The sequence below is a fragment of the Linepithema humile genome, chromosome 5 (genome assembly GCF_040581485.1).
Source record: "Linepithema humile isolate Giens D197 chromosome 5, Lhum_UNIL_v1.0, whole genome shotgun sequence".
Classification (NCBI taxonomy): Eukaryota; Metazoa; Arthropoda; class Insecta; order Hymenoptera; family Formicidae; genus Linepithema; species Linepithema humile.
In genome coordinates this window covers 30,684,997-30,700,443 of record NC_090132.1, presented here as the reverse complement: position 1 = coordinate 30,700,443, position 15,447 = coordinate 30,684,997, and the positions used below count along the sequence as shown (strand labels likewise).

The following is a 15,447-nucleotide window of genomic DNA, read 5'->3' as shown; positions in this document are numbered from 1 at the left end:
CATTTTATTATATTACTTTATCCTTCTTACCTATTTCTGTATTCCTCAATCATTGATAATGGAGAATAAATTAAGAATGATGACGATTGTTTTAACATAGCAACAGCGGTAGTTTAGGAATTGCAAACAATTGAAGTTTTAATATATCTTAAGCTTTCCAACGTAATTTTAAAAATAAAATAATTTTAGAAGATTTCAACGTTTTATTCAATCAATTACGTCAATTTTAAATTAATCGATAAATCTATAATTGGCTGCAAACACAGTGAAAACTCTGAGGTATCTTGTAACACATCTCTCTTCCTTTTCCATATCTCGATGCGACGGAATATATCTCGTTATTTCGTGGCAGTGAAAAATTGTGACGACCGGTGATATTTTTCTGTGGAACCGCGATGCTAGCTTAGCGCAAATATCGGGGAATTTATACATGCTGCGACAATATTTCACGCGGTATCAGATGTCACGGTGGCTGCGAATTACATTACGAACGCTTAGCGATACTGTTGCAACGAGATGCATGTGCAGACAGATGTTTGAAATAGACGCACGTATTGCGACCGACCAATCACCGTTTCGATGAATATGCCGTGAGGAAATATATTGCGCGTATTCATCGCGGCGCTTGCAAATGCACGATGACGGTGGACGATAAAGTTGCGATTGCGCACTGTCGGAAAACAACTCTCCTATCGTTTTCGCTACGTGAAAATCCATCGTGAAGTTACTGATGCGATTCAGTGTGGACAATATGAGTAGGATTTTCTCTTCGTCGAGATAAAAAAGATTGCACAGCACAAGTGGAAATAGGATCATCCAAGTTTCATAAAATATAAAGAAAAATTTGTTTTTAAAACAGAATAATAAAAAAATCACATAATTGCAAGTGCTTTTCTTTAATTCTTTACTAATTCTTAAAAAATGTTCACTTTATTTCATATTTATTTCTTTGATAGTAATAGTAGAAGTAATGTACGAAAGTCCATTCAATCGGCAAGAGTGTCTGATTAAATTATTGCCGTATTTATTACAGTCCGCAATGCGAGATTTAATTTTTTCTGCAATTAATTATCTTTCTTCTGTCAAAAAAGAATGCTATTAAAAAATATATATTTTTAGTAATTAATATATTTTCATTTTTTTTGTCAATTTTCTAAAATGCAGTCCAAGTATCGAAACTGAACTATTAAGGATACGCTACGTAAAATTGGTATGTATAAAGTTTGGTATATATAAGGTAATAAAAAACTGTATTTGTGTGTGAGTGTGCAAGAGTTCAGTTAGGAAAGATCTTGTTAAATGAATTATTAAGTATATCTCGCTAGTACAGAGTATTCCGCAGAACGAAGGGAACTTTTGCTAAAACGGTTGGCAGTTCTGGCTTGTCTGTTTCTACTTGGCCTACTCTCCGTATTCCACACGGGTTTTCGCAATCACCACGCGGAATCGCGCGTAAAAACTCACGACTACGTTCACGATTAGACTCGGTAACGTGGCTAATGAACCTAAGTGCAACGATGCAAAACGCTACAGTCGACAGTTCATTACAGCGTCTCGCGTAACCGCGTAATTAACTCCGAAGCGCCGTCGAAATCGGAGTGATTATCGTTGAAGCGGATGGTTGCTGCGAGTGTTCGTCCTGAAAGATGTGGTGGTGTTATCGGAAAAGACGTCACCCCATGCGATTGGATATAACATTCTCGAGGAACGATCGACAAAAAGTCGAGAAGGTCCAACGTGCTTCCTTGATTTGAGATCTCGAGACTTCGCGAGAACTCGCGTGTGCATCGTGATTGCATGCGTATACGTGTGCAATAGTATACGTAAAACTACTGCACGGTGCGAGCTGTTCACAAGGATATATCTCTCCTGTCACTCAGACTGTGTAGGATTTCGCCGATGGATATTCGCGGGTAAATGTACTTTTTTTCTTATAATGCAATAAACTTCTAATTTAATTATTGTTCTACGTTTCTAACTGGATTTTTCATCGTTATCTCAGATTAAACTCATCGATCTTGACAATTTCCTAACCAAAATATTTGGCCTATATTTTTTTTCAGAAAAGACTGTCGTAATTATGTGATGATTGCTGTAGTTATTATAACGTGTGTTAAACCGGCGATTGAGAGCTATTTTGTAAAAAAATGTGTTTATCTAAATAAGTAAAAGAATTTAAATGAACCGAGAGTGTCTGTATTGCTAAATATATGTACTGAGTAATATAATAAATATGTGTAATAAAAATCTATATTTTTAATATATTTAATTTTTTAGATAATAAAAATTTTATGTAGATTGATATTTTATTAAATTATTATTTTATGTAATTCCTATGTATATAAGATAAAATAATTTATTATTTTCACAAATGATTAAGGTTCGGATTAAATTGATTTACTCAATCAATTTATTTTTTATTGATTATATTATTGTTCGAATTTACTTGCTCTTGCAAATGTTTTATTATATCGCATTGTTTATAATTTATAGAATTGTCACTTGATTAATATTTCAATATTTTTTCGAGTAATATCTCAATATATTATATAAAAATACCGCGGAAAGAAAATTCGTCACGTGACATGTAAAATTAGTATAATATAATAATATAAAAACATATTATATAATATAAATGTGCACTAATCTTTTAACTGTAGAAATAATAGTACTATTAATGCAAAAAGAAAATTATTACTTTAACTTTATTCCTGCAAAAAATATTTGACCGTTTTAAATTAAAATATATGTTTGGTCTCCAGTGACACAATGGATGATGATATCGATGATAAAGACGATACAAAGCGGTAAGAATATATTTTAAATGCTTATATGATGTGTTTAATGTTTATTCTGATAAGCATTAAATATATGAATATTTTTCTTTCAGGAAATCGCGTAATCTTAGCGAAAAGAAACGCAGAGATCAGTTCAACATGCTCGTGAATGAACTCGGCAGTATGGTTAATGCCAATACGCGAAAAATGGACAAATCTACAGTACTGAAATCGACAATTTTATTTCTAAAAAATCACAACGGTAAAAATTTTTTGGAGCATTCTTTTTATAAAAGCATTTTCAATATTTTCTTTTAAAACTATCAAGTTCTAATAAATTGACAAATTTTGTTCTCGGAATAAATTTTATGTATTTTATTTAGATAAACTTTTAAACTATATTTTTTATTAAAAAGTTATATGGACTGTATATAATCGATTGTTTTTAGAGATAGCAGTTAGGTCGAGAGTCCACGAGATTCAAGAAAATTGGAAACCGTCTTTTCTTTCTAACGAAGAATTTACTCATCTTATATTAGAGGTAAAACCACTAACAAGTGAAACGTAGAACTATAATAAATCTTATAATGTTGTAGGTATTTATTCGTACATAATTTTTTATGTAAATATAGGCATTAGAAGGATTTATAATGGTGTTCTCATCAAACGGATGTATTTATTACGTCTCCGAAAGTGTTACATCTCTGCTTGGATATCTTCCGAATGAATTAGAGAACACGACTATTTATGATATAACATATCATGAAGATCAGCCGCATTTATACAATGTACTACTGAATCCTGGCGGTACACGAGATAGACGCACTGTGAAAAAAGGTAATTTCTAGGATTGTTATAAGTTACGAGGCCTTTTTAAAATTTCTATTAAATACAATCTTTTATATTTACAGAGGATCAAATATCTTTTACATGTCATATCAGAAGAGGCGGACGCGATTTTCGGGACGATTCCATCTTTGAACTTGTACATTTTATTGGATATTTTCGTGAGTAAAATATTCCCTAAATGTTAAGTCAGCAATATCATGAGAATATTCAAATAATTTTATGTTATTACAGGTTCCGCCGCAGATGGCAATGTAGACAATTTACTGCGCAATCAAAAATTTAGCAATACCAGCGAATCAGACAAGTATTATTCTAGATTTTGTAAAATATAAAAATAAAAAATTGCATTGCAGTGTACTCACATTTAATTTTGCAGATTAGTCTTCGTGTGTACAGGACGTCTTCAAACTCCGCAACTCATCCGTGAATTATCCGTGACGGATAATGCAAAGTCAGAATTCACTTCTCGTCATAGTCTTGAATGGAAATTTCTATTTTTGGATCACAGAGCACCGCCCATCATCGGATATCTTCCTTTCGAAGTGTTGGGCACTTCTGGTTACGATTATTATCACATAGACGATTTAGACAACGTAGTCACGTGCCACGAATCACGTTAGTATTGATATAATGTGATAAAAGGTGTAATCAATTTTTAATCGTGTTACCTTTTAGTGATGCAGAAAGGCGAAGGAACGTCTTGCTACTATAGATTCCTCACGAAGGGTCAGCAGTGGATTTGGCTACAGACCAGATTCTACATTACGTACAATCAGTGGAACTCAAAACCTGAATTCATCGTGTGCACGCATTACGTGGTCAGTTACGTCGACGTATTGAAGGAATTGCGCGCGGAATCGGAGGATTACGATAAAACGCAATATCAGGATGTTTTACTGCCCGTAAAACAGGTAAGACGATATGCAATTGTAGAGTTTCATAATTATTGCGATGCCAATTGTGTGGAATAGAACAAATGTACGGAATTTGTCTTGTTTATAACTTGATCATACATTCTTATTGCATGTTTTATTGGCGGAAACGGATATTGCAAACAAATATCTGCAAGAGAATGATGAACAGAATTAAACAATAGAAAAATTAAAATAGCATTTTAAAAATTATTATTTAATGTATGCATACGTTCTTTCTTTTACAAATTCTTTGATTGATAAAGCCGTGTACAGTGATAAGGTCATTTAATTTGGAATAGATATTAATGTACAAAATAAAAAAAAATATATAGAGAAAATTTTTTTTGCATATATGTATATGCAATATCGACAATATTATTATAATTTTAACTCAATTTTGTATATATATTATAATTATATTTGAAACATAGTTCACACTTACACGTGTATATAGGTGACGGCATCTTGTCAAACACCATTAACACAATGGTCAAATAAATCGCCGAAGAGTTCGAAGTCAATGCCAGTCTCTTCCAATCTCCATCATTGCGGTGATGGTTTTAATACGTCTTCAATATCACTCTCGCTACGAAGTTCTCCGCAATCACAAATAATACACGGATCACGATCAAACGCGGCTTCCACGAGAAGTTTCGTTGCCTTAAAGCCGGTAGCGTCGGTAGACAGTAGGCAACAACAACAACAGCAACAACAACAACAAACACAACAGCAACCACAACAACAGCAGCAGCAGCAGTCTCAGTTGGATGTCAATCAATCATGCATTAATTTTATGGATCCTACACAATACGCAACAGTTAATCTGCAATCAGTTGTCACAGGAGGATTTGCAACATCTGCTGCTCCTATACTTTCAACTGTGCCTACTCATGAGGTAAAAAAATAAATTTAATTCAAATTTATTACGTATTAAAACTTATATATACAAAGTACAATTTTCGCTTACGATTGCATTTTAAATACATAATTTTTGAATGGATAACACTTTATATATAATTAATTTTGATAAATTGAGTAAGTTTTTTTAATTTTAACCATATCATCAATTAATTGTAAATTTAACTATGTTTAATTCGTATTTATAATGTCCTAATGTATAAGTTATATTCCTGATTATTTTCAAATTTGTATTTCGTTTTATTTTTAATATTCCAGATGTTACATCAACAGAGCATAGTAATGACTCCCGCACAGAATCAACTACAAGACGAATTACAACGAAAGCACGAAGAGCTACAACAGCTAATCGTTCATCAACAAGAGGAATTGAGGAGGGTTTCAGAACAATTATTTATCGCTCGATACGGGATTCTTACGCCATTACTTAATGTTCGTATGTTTCATGAATTAGAAACTCTGCAACAATATCTAACAACTCTTAAATTTATTAACTTTTTAGTGACTAATTTATATTTAAGACTTCTATCTAATAATTTATTTATTATATTGTTTTCTAATTTTTTTAATTTTTTAAGTTTAAATTTAGTAATTAAAATTGATAATTAAAATGATATATATCTGCATTATTATATGCTATCTGCTTGGAAAAGTATTAATAATCATTAATCGACATTTATGTTTTTTTTCAGGCGGGTATAGCGTACAATCCATCGAACCAGTGTCAACAAACGAATCGGTGTAACACCAACAGTGCTAACATGCAATTACCTGCATCCAATAGCGTACAAAGTGTGAATGTACTTCCCATACCAATCACCGTGCCAGTGCCTATAGTGTCTACTGAATTATTTTCTCATTCTTTACAAAATCAACAACAACATTCACAGTTGCAACAGCAGCAGCAGCAGCAGCAGCAGCAGCAGCAACAGGGTCCACCGCAGCAGGAAGACAACAATCCTGATCTTATGTCTTTCCAAATCTGCCCTCAACAGACTGAAATGATGTACGGTAGCATGGAAGCATCCTTGAATCAACAGCAGAGATCTTCGTAAAATTAAAAACTCTTTCGATTGTATTCATTGACCAGTGAAAAGGCGAGAAATGTTCACTTAATTAAAAATTAAGAACTTTTTAAACATTTCTCTAAATTGATTTTATTTACTTATCGCAGTGGAAGAATTTCCAAATAATACTTTTTATCATAATTACAAATATACACATCGTTATCTTACAAGAGATATGCATTCGGAAAAATGTATGTTGCAAGTGTACAAAAATATTCTTAAAAGTTATAATAGTAGATGCGTTTGTGATAGCAACATATATCGCATAAAATATAATAGAATTTCGACGTTTTAAAATAACAATGTGCAATTTTTATAGCATATTAATGTATTTAAGTTGAATCTAACATATAAAGCATACACTATGCACGAATTAAACAAGAGATTAAATGATTTCGAAATCGATTAACCGACATTTGTTGCCTTATGATAATTCTATATTTATTTATAATTGTATCTATTTTTTCCTCATTAAGTGGTCAAAAAATAAAGACTTTTGTATGAAGAGCTGGTTAGCATTGCTCGCAAAAATTCTCGAAACTACGAGACAATATATTGTAAAGAAGTTGGAAAGTATTGTTCCACTTTATATGTGTGTATATTGCATAAAATCAAAATTTATGAGCATTGGTTATATGCATTGTAAAATGGTTTAGATATAAGTATTGCATAATGGATAAGAAATAATAGCTTTTATTTATTATATGATTTTTATGTGTAAATTCTGTTAATTTTCTGAAACTATAATTGTATCGATATTCTTACTATAATTGATTTTCCTTGAATTTCGCTACATCTTTGTACAAGAATGTAATTTTGCAATGAAAAGATATTTTCCCAAACTAAAGGATTACTATAGAGTTTGGTAATAAAATGTAGTAATAAAATAAATTACTACGTTATCATATGTGTATATTGTATAAAATTAGAGATTACAAGAATTCTCAATGCGTGCTGAAAAAATCTACAAACGGCACATTACTGAGAAAGTAAAAATATATTTAACTTAAAACTTTTATGTAAAATATTTTAAAATTTCTCGAGAGTAGTTTATTTTAATAAAATGTAAAGTGTTCATGATAACAAGCAAAAGAGCTTTGATCAAAAGTGGCCATATCATTTGTATGCATATTTATTAAAATTATTTTTTCCAATAAATATCGTCAAGTCATCGGAAAAGGGACCAAACTCCGCATTTTCCAGACAGGATATATTCACACATTTGTATATGTACGGTGGTGAGAAAAGTAATATATATTTTGTTGTATGTACATGCATAATGTTATAATTTTCATACATATCCAATGTATTGTAAGTACAGATGTTAGATCGTTATAACATTTCATCATTGTTGTACTCGATAAAAATATCGCGAATATCAGGCAAAAAACATTCCGATAAAATTGTGCCAAGAGAAGGCGCTGTCTTAAAATACGTCCAAGTTGATAATAATATTCTTAAAACAATGGTGTAAGAATATGTAATACAAAATTGATATTGATCGGTATAAATAATTGTTGGCAGGCGGAAAAGATAGTTGGCAATATTACACGATCAAATTTGGATTAAATGTACATTAAATAATTAAGTTTGCAGAATTTGAAATACGTCTACAAATTTTATTTCCTGTTGTTTCATGATCCTTTTTCCTATTTCTATCACTAATCACATAAATAAATCATATAAAAAACGTAGTAAAATTTCTGTTCTTTTTATAAAAATGTTTTCACAGAATTTATTGATTCGATTCTGTTAAAATATTCCTTTTCTTTTTTCAATTAAAAATTATTCGACAATACAAATTTCTAAGAAAAATGTATAAAAACATTAATATAAATAAAGATTCTATATCTATAATAACATTTTCTTTGATATTACTTTTTAATTCATCACTTTGATAAAAGCTGATCAATTTCTTTGCAATATGATAATATTAGTATGTGTCAGTATATCTACACGGAGAAAATTTTATATCAAAAATTACTATGTACGATAGTAGCCGCGGACCATGAAGGAATTATAAAAATTTTTACTATGATTTTCACATGTGAAACATAGTAAAAATTTTTGGTCCGCGGCTTCGTAGTCCGTGGTTAATGCCGTACATATAATTTTTTATATAAAATTTTCTCCGTGTATATGTTATTATATGTTTTAGTATAATAATTTTTTTAGAGAAATAAAAAAATTAATTATAATTTTATAAAATATGCTAAAAAGAAATGTTATCGAATAAAATTAATTCTAATGTTGCAGTTTTTTCAAAGCGTCCATCAAAATCTGTACTTCTTGATTCACATTATTCACAAGAGTTTCCACTTGTTGTTTACTGTCAATAATGCTGATACTCTGTGTATAAGCGTCATACCTTACTCCGAATTTCCTCGGTATGGTTTGGGCAAATTTCCTAAAATTAACAAAAATTGATCGCTTACTTCATCAATCGGTCTTCTTGAGTTTATGATTTTATTTGCGTTTATTTGCAATTATCGCGCAACATAAAAATTATGCTTTTGGGTTGTGATAAGTGCATTATCAATATAGTACATAATGTGAGGCAAATAATGTTGTCACAAGACAATAGACAAGATAAGACGATCTACGTGACACATTTACACATTAACTTATTGTTTCTATACTTACATCATTTTTTCTTTTGCGTCCTCAAAATCTTCAGCAACATAATATACGGGTTGATATTCCGTTATCGGATATTTTTGCAATGCAGTCTTTGGTGGATCAAAAGGTCGAAGTTCTGGTTTGTCGCTTAAACAATATTCCAATTCTCCAAATGATGAGAGAAGACCGGCGCCATACGCTTTTAATTCGCCGTTCTGTCGACATAATCCGTATTCCACCGTAAACCAGAAACACTACAAGAATACAGGTTATGCTTATAAATAAACATAATGTGGTATTTTATCCAGCACATTTTACAAAGTACTGACATCATTTGTAAAAGATCAGTAGTAAAAGTAGATATTTTATTGTTTGCATTTTTATAAAAAAGTATAAAAAGGAATAAACAAGTAAACTAATTTATATAATATTTAGATTTTAAAAGTTTTCTATGTAATACCGTTGCAAGTTTTTCTATGTAATCATCTGGAGCACCGAGAGACGCCAGACCAATAACTTGTGAAAATTGTGCAAAAGATGGATCAGCGAGGAGAGGCACATGGCCTAAAATCTCATGACATACATCCGGTTCGGGCGTATAAAGTGGTTTACTGCTGTGTCGTATATATTGCGTACTGTGAAACACTCTAAATGCTAAACCAGCCAGAAAATCGCGTGAAGACAGTAGCCCTGCCACTGGACGAAGTGTGAAACCGGTAGAATCTAAAATCCATTAAAAGATTGAAGAATGGACTTTTTTTATATCACATATAAGTGAGATGTTACCCTTCAAAAAGTTGGATATATCTTCGAGTTGGGGTATATTATCTTCCCGATAACCGCAATTTTCGATGAGCAAGGGAAAAACGTGATTATGCTCCTTACAAGCGTACTTTGGATAAAGTTTAGTCAAATTTTTGAAGACTACGCCCCATGTAGCTATTTCTTCAGGCGTGTATTTCACTCTTGGAATAACTTGTCCGCTAGAATATAATACAGTTGAAATATATAGTGACATAGTTTAATCTTAATTTTTACGATATACTATATAAGCACTTTTGATTAATAATACTAAAATATTTTTATAAATATCTGCCTAAAGTATTTTGCGATCCTACTTTGATATCGTGGCGTACTTCACTTACTATTTATAGTGGTAAGCAATGTCAGCGAAATATTTCCTTCTCTTTCTATAAACGGGATCTGTGAAACCAGGATGATCGCTATCGAGTTCTGCACCATAGGACAAAATTTGATTAGCAAACTTATCGAGGTCGCGTATCCTTCTTGGAAACCATGGTACTGTATCCATATTGTCTTTATGATTTCTGAAAGTGCGATTAAAATCTAATTTATATTTAACTTAATGGACCAAATAAATATTAAACAGTATGTATGATACGATTGATTGATAGTTATAATTAATCAATTTATAGTTATAATTAATCAAATCATTTTGCGATACAATTATTATCAAATAAAAAAAGAATTAATTAAAAATTAGTTGTTATATAATATCGGGTTTTCCACCTAGAGATTATCGAAAAATAGTTGCATTGCTCTCGTAGGGATTCAATTGCGGAGGCTATATTACCACCCGGTGCACATTCCACCATAAATTCATAGCCGCCTGGTCGTCGTAGAGAACTTCTGGACTCGATATGTAAAAGATTCACTTTGTGTTTCTAAAATAATAATGTTTCGAATTTGTATTTTTTTCAATGCATGATTTAAACAATTAAATGAAACAATTTCATCTGACTTACGGCGAAGAGTTGGAGATATCTTCCCAATGATCCAATTTCATCTTCTTCTTTAGGAGAAAAAATTAAGCAAGTGCTTCTAGCTGAATCCCGACCTTCTTTGATATAATTTCCGCCATGAATAAGTTTTGGCTAACAAATAATTTATTTGATTTTAATGATTATATGTTCTCACACAACAAACTTATGCCAACATTTATGGCAAAAATATTTTAATAACACAACAGAACAATTGCTAATAAAGCAATTTCTTCATATTATAAAATATTAAGTGTTTCAATAAATATAAAAACATATATTAAAAATATATAAATGCAAATTGTGGGATGATTTGCATTAATATTGCTAATATTTTTTAATAAAAATTTTTCTTAAAATAAATAATTATAATATACTAATACTGGATATAAGAAAATTTATTTAAATATAAAATTAATAAATTTTATATTTTTCAATTTAATTAATATGTCACACAAACATACCGGCCATTTTATTACAACTGCCATGAATGAATAAGTATTTTCGCGTTTTTAAGACTCAAATGCTTTTATACGCCACGAAAGGTAAACTATAAAGCAAATGTTAAAACTGCATGGCAAGCAATCTTTGATCCGTTTATATGGTTGCCAGAATTCCCCCTCTTATTCTGACTTGATAAATGAAAAACTCAATGAAATATAGAAAATTATTTCAACATACATAATTTTCTTCATTTATTCTATGAATAAGCATAGATATGACTATATACGCAACGAATAGAACAATTTGAATGACCAATTAAATATTATTATATAGAAAAAGTGTTAATTTTAAGTAAAAATAAATATTGCAATCCATTGAAAGTTTTGCATCATTTTGATCGCGGAAAGCAGTTTGAAAGTCAAGGCCGATTTCTCCATATAATCTGTATAAGGAAAGATTTAAACGCGTTATACTCTTGTATCGCTTGTATCATTTAAAAGGCATGCTCCTCCAGAAAATAAAATAAAAATTCGTGATCATAAAATCTTATCTCAAAGGTTTAAAATGGTTTAACTCTTTTACGATGGAAATTCCATCATTTGATAAATGGCGTTGTTTACAAATACGTACATTATGAAATAATTGACCTTTTTTCATCATATTGTTATTTCATTTATCTTCATATCAATAAATATGCTGATTTAAAATTAAATTATCGTTAGAGTTTCACATGATGCACATGCGTCATTTCACATGCAAAACATATGCACCAAGTATTACATATCTAATAAATTACAATTGGCTAATAACAAGTTTTATCACACCGATTTGTGATAAAAATTGTTATTAGATAATATTACGAAATTAATTGTTATTAAATTTGTAAATATTTCACTTTTTTTAGAAAAATCATTTATTACATATTTTTTATTTATTTAAACATTGCATAAATAAGCATAGTATAATAATATAGTATAGTATGTATAATAAGCATAGTATGTAATGTAATAAATACAACACAGAGTACAGTAGATATAAGACATCTATATAAGAAATAGCATGTACTCTTTATCATTTTTTTGGAATAATTTTATTATTTTTAAGATAAAATAAAAATGACAAATTATAAATCGTACAATGCCTTCGTAACCTTTTAATATCGAAATCTTCTAAATCTATATCGATTTTTTTTAAATTTATATATTTTAGACATTTAAAAATGTAAAAACTAAATTAATTTTCAAAAAATGTTTGTTCTCGATTTTTTTTCTTTTTTTATTCACAAAATATTGTTTTCATAGAGTTTCTTCGCCATACTGGAATTCAAATAATTTTATGTATGAATATTTTATTTTTCTAATTATAATAAATCTAAATAACTTATGCTTAAATTTATGGTATTTTCGTCTTTTCGTTATGAAATCGTTTAATTTCATCTAATACGAAGCAAAATATATAAAGTTATTCATATTCAAAGATTTCTCGACAAATTATCTCGACAATTATCTTTTTTATATTACGTGAGAAAACATTCCTTTTTTTTCTTTAATCAATGTTTAATACTTTTACATGCTTAATTTGTTTTATATACACTAAACATTACTAATATAATTGTTAATATTTAGCTTTAACTTCCATCAACTGACACTATCATATTTTTTTTATACTATCATCTTCAAAACAAGTTGCAAGCGATATTTTTTAATAATTTCAATTTCCACACTTTAGAATATATATAATATATAAATATAAGAAAATTGATGATAAGGTTATCCATGTTAAAAATTTGCCGTCAATTTAATTTCTTAAATGTATGATTATTTTTATTTACAATACTTCCTACGGATGTCTTCTTATTTTTTTTTTATTGTTACAAGAAAAGTGTCAATGAGTCGATGCTAGATGTTCGTGCAACATATATTGACCAAATAAATACAAAAGATAAACGTTTTGACCTGTGATCAGTCCTTTTTCAATATCAAAATATAACTTATAACGCACGCATTTTTTAATACTGAATTTTTTTTAACACTATTTGCAATTGCTATTATGCGCTTTTAGAAAGTTGAATGATACGAAAATACTTCGCGCGTACAACTAATTTTTGATTGACATATATTATGATGCTAACAATTAAATACACAATAAAGTGAATTAGATAAACTAATTTCTAATCTGCAAATTAAAAATTTCTCATATATTTATATACTTAACTTTGTTTGAAAAACAAAGGTGTCTCAATCGTGAAATAGTGTTATTTCACATCGCTCGAGAGTTTTGACTTTATTTAACTTGTTCTCTACTGTTTTCATTTTTGGTATTTACTTATTACAAATCTTGGACTCTTTCACTGACTTATTATTTAATGAAAACGCTGTATTTAAACCTACGGTTGAAATATAGTCGTTTCAAAATCGTTCAGCTACATTATTGTAAAAATCACACTCGGCGAAATATTATTTTAAATAACATTGTTGTTAAATTGTGTGCGTATGGGAATTAATAATTAAATAAGGTCACTAATATATTAAGATATAGAATGCGTGCGACTTAGAATTGAGAGTATTACACCAGTTAAAATACATGCGTTATAAGTTGTATTCTGACATTAAAAAAAACCTGATCACAGGTCGAAACATTTATCTTTTGTGTTTATTTGATAAATATTTGTTGCACAAACATCTAGCATCGACTCATTAACCCCTTTCTATAAAATTTGATTATTATCATTAGGAGTCCTATTATATTTCAATTTTACAAGAAAAGTGTTTATTATTCTGGTAACGTAAATGAGTATAATTAATTATTTTAAACAAAAAACTATGAAAATAATATGCCTTGTGTCATCAACCTTTCGCTAATAATAATCTTACTAAATCTTTTTATTTATTACCGTATCTAAAGGAGAACTGCTAAGAAGTGATTCGCTTTCCTCTTCGATATCTGGCGTTTTTCGGCTTATTTGCGCGTACATTGTTTAAATTTTTAAAATACGTGCAACTGACTTAACTTTCACTGAGTTAACTGTTCTTCACTCGTCCGGTGACGCGGAACAACTGATGTTTGGCGCCGCATAACCATCCGTTTTAACAGGTTACTTGACGAAAGAGTATTCTTGAATTACGAAAGTATAAAAAAAATGATGATATCTGACGAGAGTATGAAAAAAGCTATAAAATATATGACAAAGGGTCGAAGGGTTATCAAAATGCTGATACTCGTATGATAAAATATTGCAAAAATTATAAAATTAGTTATCATTTATGTACACATAAATATAATTTTATTATTTAATGCAATAAAATATATAGTTTATTTTTTTTACTCAATTGCATTATATATAGTATGTTTTTATTTGTTATAGCTATTATATAGATGTATCATAATACCGCTCAATTTAAAAATCACATAAAAGAAGACAGCATACATTTTTGTATATTGCGTATTTAGATAGCAAAATTATACGCAAAATAGTAATGTAAAGTAGAGTGAAAATATATATACCAAAGATATTTTTATATTATACTATTATTTTGAAATGAGATAATGTGACAATATTATTTTTATTTTATCTGGTTGTATCCATTCGATGAATTGTTCAAAAAAATCTTGTCAATAAGTTTCAGAATAATATAAAATTTAGAAGATATTCAAAAGATATTAAAATTATATTTAAAAGTTTGTGATGCCTCTTATAGCTGCAACGAAATAGATCGGCTTAGTCAATACGGTTGCAAATAACATGTCATACGAGATTCGTAAACATAATTAGTTATCACTCTCCTATATTGCGTCCTCGCAAATAGTTGAAATTGCTCATATCATTATTTTTGCATTCTAGATATAAACATGAATATTTGCAACTGATACCAATATGAGACGATGATTTGTAAATGATGCCAATATAAAACGATATAGTTACGGTGAATGTTATGAGGCGTGATCAATCTTATCGACGAATGCTTGACCAGCGCATCGCCCGGTCACGATTAACATAAGTCGTGGTAAGATGTATAAATGTTATTAACATTTCTTTAAATCATATATATATATATATATATATATATATATATATATA

At 29.5% G+C, this 15,447-nt stretch overlaps 2 protein-coding genes across 3 annotated transcripts; one reads left to right on the top strand and one right to left on the bottom strand.

The window, feature by feature from the left end:
* Positions 1-131: 131 nt before the first annotated feature.
* On the top strand, positions 132-8,130 carry Clk (circadian locomoter output cycles kaput protein Clock). Its single transcript, XM_067355307.1, has 12 exons — positions 132-1,913; positions 2,763-2,807; positions 2,891-3,039; positions 3,227-3,318; positions 3,410-3,614; positions 3,689-3,784; positions 3,858-3,930; positions 4,003-4,241; positions 4,302-4,537; positions 4,995-5,435; positions 5,717-5,890; positions 6,151-8,130. The coding sequence occupies exons 1-12, from the start codon at positions 1,900-1,902 to the stop codon at positions 6,511-6,513; spliced, it is 2,127 nt and encodes a 708-aa protein (XP_067211408.1). The 5' UTR covers positions 132-1,899; the 3' UTR covers positions 6,514-8,130.
* Positions 7,757-14,441, bottom strand: Hn (phenylalanine-4-hydroxylase). 2 transcript variants are annotated; one of them, XM_012373653.2, is made up of 8 exons: positions 14,263-14,441; positions 10,911-11,039; positions 10,675-10,829; positions 10,290-10,472; positions 9,931-10,127; positions 9,605-9,867; positions 9,169-9,398; positions 7,757-8,932 (listed from the first exon to the last, which is right to left on the bottom strand). In XM_012373653.2, exons 1-8 carry the CDS (start codon positions 14,341-14,343, stop codon positions 8,770-8,772), a joined length of 1,401 nt encoding a protein of 466 aa, XP_012229076.1. In that variant the 5' UTR covers positions 14,344-14,441; the 3' UTR covers positions 7,757-8,769. The 2 variants fall into 2 exon arrangements, with proteins under 2 accessions (XP_012229076.1, XP_012229077.1); XM_012373654.2 differs by lacking the exon at positions 14,263-14,441 and adding an exon at positions 11,390-11,643.
* Between the last annotated feature and the right edge of the window lie 1,006 nt (positions 14,442-15,447).